Source organism: Elephas maximus, chromosome 7, assembly GCF_024166365.1.
Source record: "Elephas maximus indicus isolate mEleMax1 chromosome 7, mEleMax1 primary haplotype, whole genome shotgun sequence".
NCBI classification, from domain to species: domain Eukaryota; kingdom Metazoa; phylum Chordata; class Mammalia; order Proboscidea; family Elephantidae; genus Elephas; species Elephas maximus.
In genome coordinates, this window is record NC_064825.1 from 111,211,819 (window position 1) to 111,220,677 (window position 8,859).

At 38.1% G+C, this 8,859-nt stretch overlaps 1 protein-coding gene and 1 pseudogene across 1 annotated transcript; both read right to left on the minus strand.

Moving 5' to 3' along the window:
* Positions 1–2,293: 2,293 nt before the first annotated feature.
* On the minus strand, positions 2,294–3,238 carry LOC126081041 (olfactory receptor 5D14). The gene has a single exon (XM_049892452.1). It carries the CDS (start codon positions 3,236–3,238, stop codon positions 2,294–2,296), a length of 945 nt encoding a protein of 314 aa, XP_049748409.1.
* Positions 3,239–7,105: 3,867 nt separating this feature from the next.
* LOC126080357 (olfactory receptor 5D13-like) lies at positions 7,106–8,046 on the minus strand (annotated as a pseudogene).
* Between the last annotated feature and the right edge of the window lie 813 nt (positions 8,047–8,859).

Sequence of the window (8,859 nt, forward strand, 5' to 3'; positions counted from 1 at the left end):
AATATTTCAATGGGTATTTTGTCAATTTCCTGGAGCCTTGTTGTTCGCCATTGCCTTCATTGCAGCTTGAACCTCTTCCTTCAGTACCATGAATTCTTCATCATATTCTGTCTCCTGAAGTAGTTGAATGTTGACCAATTCTTTTTGGTACAGTGACTGTGTATATTCCTTCCATCTTTTTTGATGCTTCCTACGTCATTTAATATTTTCCCTGCAGAATCCTTCAATGTTGCAACACGAGGCTTGAATTTTTTCCTCAATTCTTTCAGCTTGAGAAATGCTGAGCTTGTTATTCCCTTTTGGTTTTCTATCTCTAGGTATTTGCACGTTTTATTATACTACTTTAATTTTTTTTTTTTAATTTGCCGTCTTGAACCATCCTTTGAAATCTTCTGTTTAGCCCTTTTATTTCATCACTTCCTCAGCTTACTTAACTACTTGATGTTCAAGAGTAAGTTTCAGAGTCTCTTCCGACATCCATTTTGGTCTTTTCTTTCCTTCCTGTCTTTTTAATGACCTTTTGCTTTTTTCCTATATGATGTTTTTGACGTCACTCCACAACTTGTCTGGTCTTCGGTCATTAATGAAAACTAAGAATAGCTTATTCTTGGGTTAAGTACATTCTCACGAGAACACAGTAACCAGGAAATATAGTAAGGAGGCTTATTTCACAGAAATAAAGGAAAGATGGTAACAAGTTTAGAAAATTCATACATTCAGGATGCATCACCTAATACAATGCTCAATCTACATAGTAATGAGCCTCCAACTCTGGTTTCTTGAGTTTTACATATATCAAAAGGCACTCATCTTGAGGTTAAATGCAGTAAAGCTGGTACACCACTTTACCAGAGAACTCCATAGTCTTAAAAAGTAGGTGCTCAACCATATATTCCACAGATCATGAAAGGGATTTATGAGGTCATAAAATACAACACATAGAAGTAAAAATGTTTGTATGTACTCTCCAGAACATCTTTAGGTTATGTTGCATTAAGTAAATGGTCTTTCAGAATAAATTCTTCTTTGAGATTTCACTGTCTCTTACTGTTGATGTTGTTGTGTCAAGTCAATTTTGATTATTAGGAACCCTGTAGGATAGATTATAACTGCTCCATAAGTCTTCCTAGCATTGTAGAAAATAACTTGAATGCTGCTTCAAGTTAAAACAGAGAGGTTTAAGGGTTTAAAACAATTGCAGTTAAGGAATTCCATAGCTTATTGAAAATGGAACCAGGTAGTCCTGGGGCAGGTTCTTTATACATGTATTCTTATGGGGTAAAAAGAGGAACTAAACCATAGGGAGGGCATTTACAGGAAAGTCAATAAATATTGTAATAACCACACTCTGGTTGGTTATTGATTATTAATAATATATTTAGTGACTACAAATAGTTTCACAGGATGCTTAGATCATGGTCACAGGATGCTTACATGTATTTTCTTTGTCTGTCTTGCAAAAGTATCTTGGTAACAGCACCCAGACAGCACTCTTCCTGAGTCATGTGTTCTGAGGGGTGCAGACAGTCACTTGGTTAAAACCCCTCGGGGCATATGGTTTCACATCCTTGTTTTGACCATCAAGGAAAAACATGTTTTTCCTCAAAAACACAGCTGTTAGTCTAGAAATCCAGATTAAAACTAGATAGCATAGTCAGCATATTATGCCTCTGTCTCACTGACTGCCCTGAAAGTTGTCTTTTCCTGAAACATAGGCTCTAATCTTTACAGGAGTAGATTACCATATCTCTTCTCCCACAGAGCCACTGGTGGGTTTGAACCACTGACCTTTGGGTTAGGGCTGAGTGCTTAACCATTGGGGTATATAGTATTGAGGAATTTAACCTCTGAGAGTTTTTGTTTCCTCATATGTGAAACAGGATATTGATAGTATGCTATGTTATGTAATTACTTGGGTCTTAAATGTGATAAAGTTTTTCAAAACTTAACTCAGTGTCTGTCACATGAAAAGCATCAAAGAAATACATTATTATTAATAATAGTATCACATTATTATTATTGTTATTTGTCTTTATTGTGATTTGCAGTATTTGGTTAGTTTTCAGAAAATTTGAAGAAGCAGATAGATACTCCATGGATCAAAATCCTGTGGAGTTCACTCCAGAATTAAACTTCTTTGGCATATTCAAGGGATTTGAACTTCTCAGTTCACAGTATATTAACATGACAAACATTCATAAACATCTTGTACAAATACATCCTACAGATTTTAGAAGCATTGTAGGCTCTGGTCAGTTGCTCATTGGGACCCCAACCGTGTTTTGAGTTTGGGTCAGTGAAATAGGACTTTTGCACCTATTAACTTCCAGACGGCATCTTTCACATCTTTGTTCCTCAGGCTGTAGATGAGGGGGTTCAGCATGGGGTTGACCACTGTGTAGAATACAGAGGCCACTTTGACTGTCTGCCGAGAGTTTTTGGAGTTAGGCACACAGTAGAGGGAAAGGATGGTCCCGTGGAAGATGGTGATGGCAGTCAGGTGGGAGGCACAGGTGGAGAAGGCTTTGTGACGTCCACTGGCAGATCGGATTTTTAGTACACTCACAAAAATAAAAACATACGAAGTGAGAATGATTAGTAGTGTACTCACCTCATTGAAGGTGGCAAACCCAAAAAGCAGAAGGTGAGGAATGCGTTTATCAGAGCTAGAGGCAGCTATGAGAGCAGTATACTCACAGAAAAAGTGGTTGATTACATTGTGTCCAGAGAAGTCTAGAAGGAGAGCATAGCAAAGGAGTACTAAGGGGCCAAACATCCCCCACAGATATGAGCCAGCCACCAGCAGGACGCAGAGTCTTTGTGACATGACCACTGTATAGAGCAGAGGATTGCAGATGGCCACAAAGCGGTCATAGGCCATCACTGCCAGCAGGAAGGACTCAGTCACCACTGCAGCGCAGGACAGGAAGTACTGGAGCATACAGCTAAAGTAGAAGATGCTTTTATCTGCCATGACCAAGTTTTCAAGCAGCTTTGGAGTAACGATAGAGGAGTAACAAAAATCAACAAAAGAAAGGTGACTAAGGAAAAAGTACATGGGGGTGTGAAATTTGGGGTTAATCTTGATGATCACTATCATCCCAAGATTCCCTACCACGGTGACAATGTACGTGATCAGAAACACAAGGAAGAGAGGAATCTGAAGCTCTGGGTAATCTGTGAATCCCAAGAGGGCAAAGGTTGTCTCCACACTCAGGTTTCTTTCAGCCATCACCATACTTCCTTTGAAGGGAAAGGGGTGGGAGGAGAGTGTTGTTCCTGTCAAAGGAGAAGGTTTATGGGGGTGAATGACAAATATGTTTTGTTATGGTAGAGAAAAGAAAGTGAGAATAAAGAGTTATTGGAACTAGTTCTTTCCATGAGGAACATGCCTTATGCAAATAGCTGCTATTTGTATGCCAAACCAAGCTGAAGTCTAAAACATTTATGAATTTCCATTGCCCTTTGAAATATTAGAATATGGGTTTCCATAGAAATACTTGTGATATTGAGTGTGTAGGAGTTATATTTACACGTAGGTTAGCTCTTTTCTTGCATGCACACCTTGCATAGTACCATCAAATGCACATAACTGACACTAAGCAAATACATACATACATATAGTACATACATACAGTACATAAGCTAGCAAGATTCTGTGAAAAAAATGTAGAATGTTTGTCTCAAAGAATAAAATATACTGCTGCTATATTTTGCCTGTATTCTCAAATCAATTAAAATATTTAAAGGAATATGCTTGTATTTTAAGGAGAAAATAAAATACTAAAGAACCTAGGAAAAAAGCAGTGCAATTTCATTAGCACTTTTTATTCCATGAAGGCTACTACTCCTTTCGAATATCTTGATCGTCCAGTGGTTGAGGCTAAGGGGGATAATGACTTCCTTTTGACATGAGTGGAGTGCCCACTTTATTAGGGTTTATGGCTTAGCTTGATGTAAGGCTTATCTTCTGTTACAACCCAGGCATTATATATAAAAAAAAAAAAAAAAACATACGTATAATATGTTTATTTTATATATATATTTTATGTAAATAAATAAATATATATATATATGAGGAGCCCTGGTAGAGTAGAGGTGGCACGGTGGTTAAGAGTTTGGCTGCTAACCAAAAAGATGGGCTGTTTGAATCCACCAGTTGCTTCTTGGAAATTCTATGGGACAGTTCTACTCTGTCCTATAGGGTTGCTATGGGTCCAAATCAATTGGATGGGAATGGGTTCAGTTTTGGTTTGAGTAGAGTAGTTGTTAAAGTGCTCGGGTGCTAACTGAATGGTCAGCGATTCAAAACTCCAGCTTCTCCATGGGATGAAGATATACTTGTCAGCTTCCATAAAGATTTACAGCCTTAGAAATCATATGGGGCAGTTCTATTCTGTCCTACAGGGTTGCTATGAATTGGAATCGACTCAACAGCAGCTGATAAATATATATGTATATGTAAATGCACACATACATGTGTACATGCACACATGCACTCATGTATACATGCATGTATGTATATATTTGAGCGGTTCCAAGATTTATCAAATTAGAGTTATAACAGGACTAACTAGAAATTTATGTTTGCATATGAATTATAACTTGTTAACTCAATTCTTAGAAAAATTTATATACCAATTTAGGTGCATTATAAAGAGGATAAGGATAAATATCTATTTTTAAACAGAAAGCTTTTTCTGTTTTTTTTTCATGAAACTGCTGTCAGTGGCTAATAAAGATAAATATTTCCATATTAACTTCTCTCTTTAATATGGTGGGGCTCGGACTTAGCAGTTACAGTGACAATATTGAAAGAAAAATCAGAGAAGACCACAGTTATCACATCAGGAAAATAATATTTTCACTGGTTCATTAAAAAACCTGAGGCAACTCACCTGCTGCAGAGAAACAGGCCACCACTGTCCTGTTTCTCGGTAAGCCGAGTATTTCGGGAGCACTGCAGCTAATACGTCTACCTCTACAGCCCTTGGGACTCCAACTCTGGGGAATCCCTAGCATCTGTGTCTCAAGCCAATTAATGAAGGCAAGTGCCAGGTTCTTTGTACCATTGTTAATGACTGAAATTTCCTTGTAATCACATAGAAAATTTGCAGCATGAAGTTGCCTACCAGGCTTTATTTGCACATTACTGAATGTCCTATGGAATTAATAAATCTAAGCTAAGGCAGGATTTCTCACATCAAAGATTCTTACCACATCTATAATACAATTGCCTAGAATTCTAGGTTATGAACTTTCCTAGGCCCAAATCAGAATTCCTAGGAATGGAACACAATCATACCCATATTTAAGAAGGAGCTTGGGTGACACGTACAAACATTGAGGCGTAAAAACCACTGCTAAGTGCTAAAATCACATTGGTAAGATGGTAAGATCTGGTGCTTTTTTTTTTTTAACAATCTTGGTGGCATAGAGGTTAATAGTTTGGCTGCTAACCAAAAGGTCAGCAGTTCGATTCCATCAGGTGCTCCTTGGAAGCCCTGTGGAGCAGTTATACTCCGTCCTATAGGGTCGCTATGAGTCAGAATTGACTTGACTGGCAATGGGGTTTTTTTTTTTTTGGTATATTTAGTAGGTTTAACTCATTCATCCATTAAGTCAACACATGTTTTAATATCTTATCATGCTGGTTATTTTACATTTGCCTCTACATGTCCATTTTCTGCTTTTCTGTCTCTTTCAGTGTGTTTCTTTGCTCTGATATGTATGATATCAGAAGGTTGATATCAACATTTAAGGTTCTATGTCTTTAGCAGCTGGTATTCTTTCTAAAATGATGTTACTAAGAGGCTACTGGTGTTAGGAAGGAGAGAGTTTGACACATCAGACTGTGAGATTCATAATTATGATTTTTAATTTTTGTTCCCTTGGTTACCCATCAGGACCGTCACATAAAAATCAACATTTTGTCTTCACACTCAGTGATATGTTTACCATCATTTCCTGTACAATAACAAACATGTATGTGGCCTTGGAGGAAAAGGAATAAAGAACTTGGTTGAAGTTTAGGGATAGTGCATCCAGACTCTTATTGCTAATTCTTCTATATGCATACCCCTAGTCAGTCATAATTTTTCAGAATTTCTCTGTAACTATGACACCCATATTGCTCAAGTCGGATTGAAGAATGTTTTTTTGTTTGTGTTTTAATCATTTACGATGTCAATATGTGAATCAAGGAATTTGAGTTTTACAGTTTGATGTTTACTTATTGTATTAGTTTCTTAGGACTGCCAAAAGAAATCAGCACAAGCTTCGTAGCTTAAAACAATAGAAATTTGTTTGCAGCTCTGGAAGCCAAATGTTTGAATTCATGGTACTGGCAGGGACATGCTCTCTTTGAAGGCATTAGGAGAAAATTCTAACCTTGACTCTTCCAGCTTCCGATGGTTCCTTGTGTTCCTGGACTTGTAGCAGCATAACTCCAAGTTCTGCCCCCATCTCCACATGGCCTTCTTCCCTATGTGACTGTGTCCTTGGTTACTTCTCATAATGAGATTCTCACTGGATTTATGGCCCAGCCTAAGAGAGTATGAAGGATTCCTGGTGGAGCTGCAGTTAAGAACACGGCCCAAAGGTTGGCAGTTTGAATGCACCAGCTTCTCTACAGGACAAAGATGTAGCAGTCTGCTTCCATAAAGATTACAGCCTTGGAATTCCTATGGTGCAGTTCTACTCTGTCCTATAGGGTTGGTATGAGTGGGAAGTGATTCCATGGCAATCAGTTTTCATTTTAAGGAGGTGTGATTGTATTTTAATCTTTAGCTTAACTATGTCTTCAAAGACCCTATTTCCAAAAAGGTCATATTCTGAAGTTCTAGGTGGATATGAGTATTTTGTGGGGAGACACTATTCAGTCCACTACACTTGATTCACATCACATATGATTCAAAACTATTTTACTAAAGATTCAAAAAAATCAAGTGACTAGAAATCAAATTATCGGATAATTGGTATATTGCAATAGATGTAAAATTTAGATGGGTATATTGACTAGGTAATTTGAATTAGCATCTCTTCTAGGGACCCTGAACATTATTCAACATCATAAAGCAAATTCTTTCCAGAAATAAATCAATCTTCAAGATTGTATTGTGTGGCTCATTAACTTTCTGACAGTCTCCTTCACATCTTTGTTCCTGAGACTGTAGATCAGGGGGTTCAGCATGGGGATGACCACTGTGTAAAATACAGATCCTACTTTGACGATGAGCCATGAGGTTTTGGAATGGGGTACACAATAGAGGAAAAGGGCAGTCCCATGGAAAATGGTGATGGCGGTCAAGTGGGAGGCACAGGTGGAGAACGCTTTTCGGCACCCCCCATCAGAAGGCATTTTTATGACAGTAATGAAAATGAAAATATAAGTAGTGAGGATGATCACCAGGCTGCTCACCTCATTGAATATGGCAATGACAAAACAAAGCAGCTGGCTGATAGAGGGATCTGAGCAGGAGACAGAAACAATGACAGAGTACTCACAGACAAAGTTATTTATGATAGTAGAAACACAGAAGGATAATGCCAGAAGAAAATAAGTGAGTGTCAGGGAAGCAACTATACCCCATGCATAGGGCCTGGCCACTAATGATGCACAGAGCTTTGGGGACATGAAAACGGTGTAAAGCAGGGGTTACAAACTGCCACCAAACGGTCATAGGCCATCACTGCCAACATGAATGTTTCTGCAATTGCAAAAATACAAGCCAAGAAGAACTGCATGATGCACCCTGTGAAGGACATCGTTCTGTCTCCCACAACCAAGTTTTCTAATAGTTTGGGTGTAACTATAGTGGAGCAGCAAAAATCAACAAAAGACAAGTGACTTAAGAAAAAGTACACGGGGGTGTGGAGTTTGGGGTTGATTCTGATGATCACAATCATGCCCAGGTTCCCCACCGCAGTGACTATGTAGATGTCCAGGAACACCATGAAGAGGGGCACCTGGAGGTCTGGGTATTCTGAGAAGCCCAAGAGGATGAATGTGGCTCCAGTACTCTGATTTCCTTCAGTTAACACCATGATTGTTGCTAGAGAAATTCTGAAGTAAAGATAATAAAAATTAGTAACAATATTAATGATGATAACATACTTATATAACATTTACCATTTCAAACATTGAGCTAAAACATTAAAGTTTGTATTAATTAATTAATTTACATCTCCAAGTAACACTATAAACTATAAAACAAGTAGCCCCATAATTTCCATAAGAAAACTGAGGTATATGTAAGTTAAGGAGCTTGTTTGAGATTACACAGTATAGTCAGTGATGAGCTGGATTTTGAACCCAGGAAATTGTTCTTGAGTTACAGAACTTAAGTAGTTTTCTTCAGGATAGCAGTTGCAGAAAACATGTGCATTTCACCATTCTGTCATTCTAAAAGTTCATGTTTGTTAATAGCACTAAGAAAACAATGAGTGTAAATTTAGTGCTAAAAGAAAAATTATAAAGGTAAGATCAGGAGACGTAGGAGACCTAAGACCACCATCATTAGAATACTGAGACTGAGAATCATAAGAGATAGCCTGGCTCAGGAAAACAGCATTTGTAAATGCTCACAGTACTGTTTGAATTTTGCAAAAAATGCATGGATGTTTAAGGGGGTATGCAGATTGCATATTGCTGTCGAGTCCTATTCATAGTGACCCTAAAGGACATAGTAGAATGGGTGGCACAGGTTTTCCAAGGCTGTAATCTTTAAGGAAACAAACTGCCCTATCTCTTCCTGCTGTTATGCTTGTGAGTTCGAACCACTCACTTCTCAGTTAGCACCCAAGCACTTAGCCGCTGCTTCACCAGACCTGCTTAAAGGAGATATATCCTTGTACATC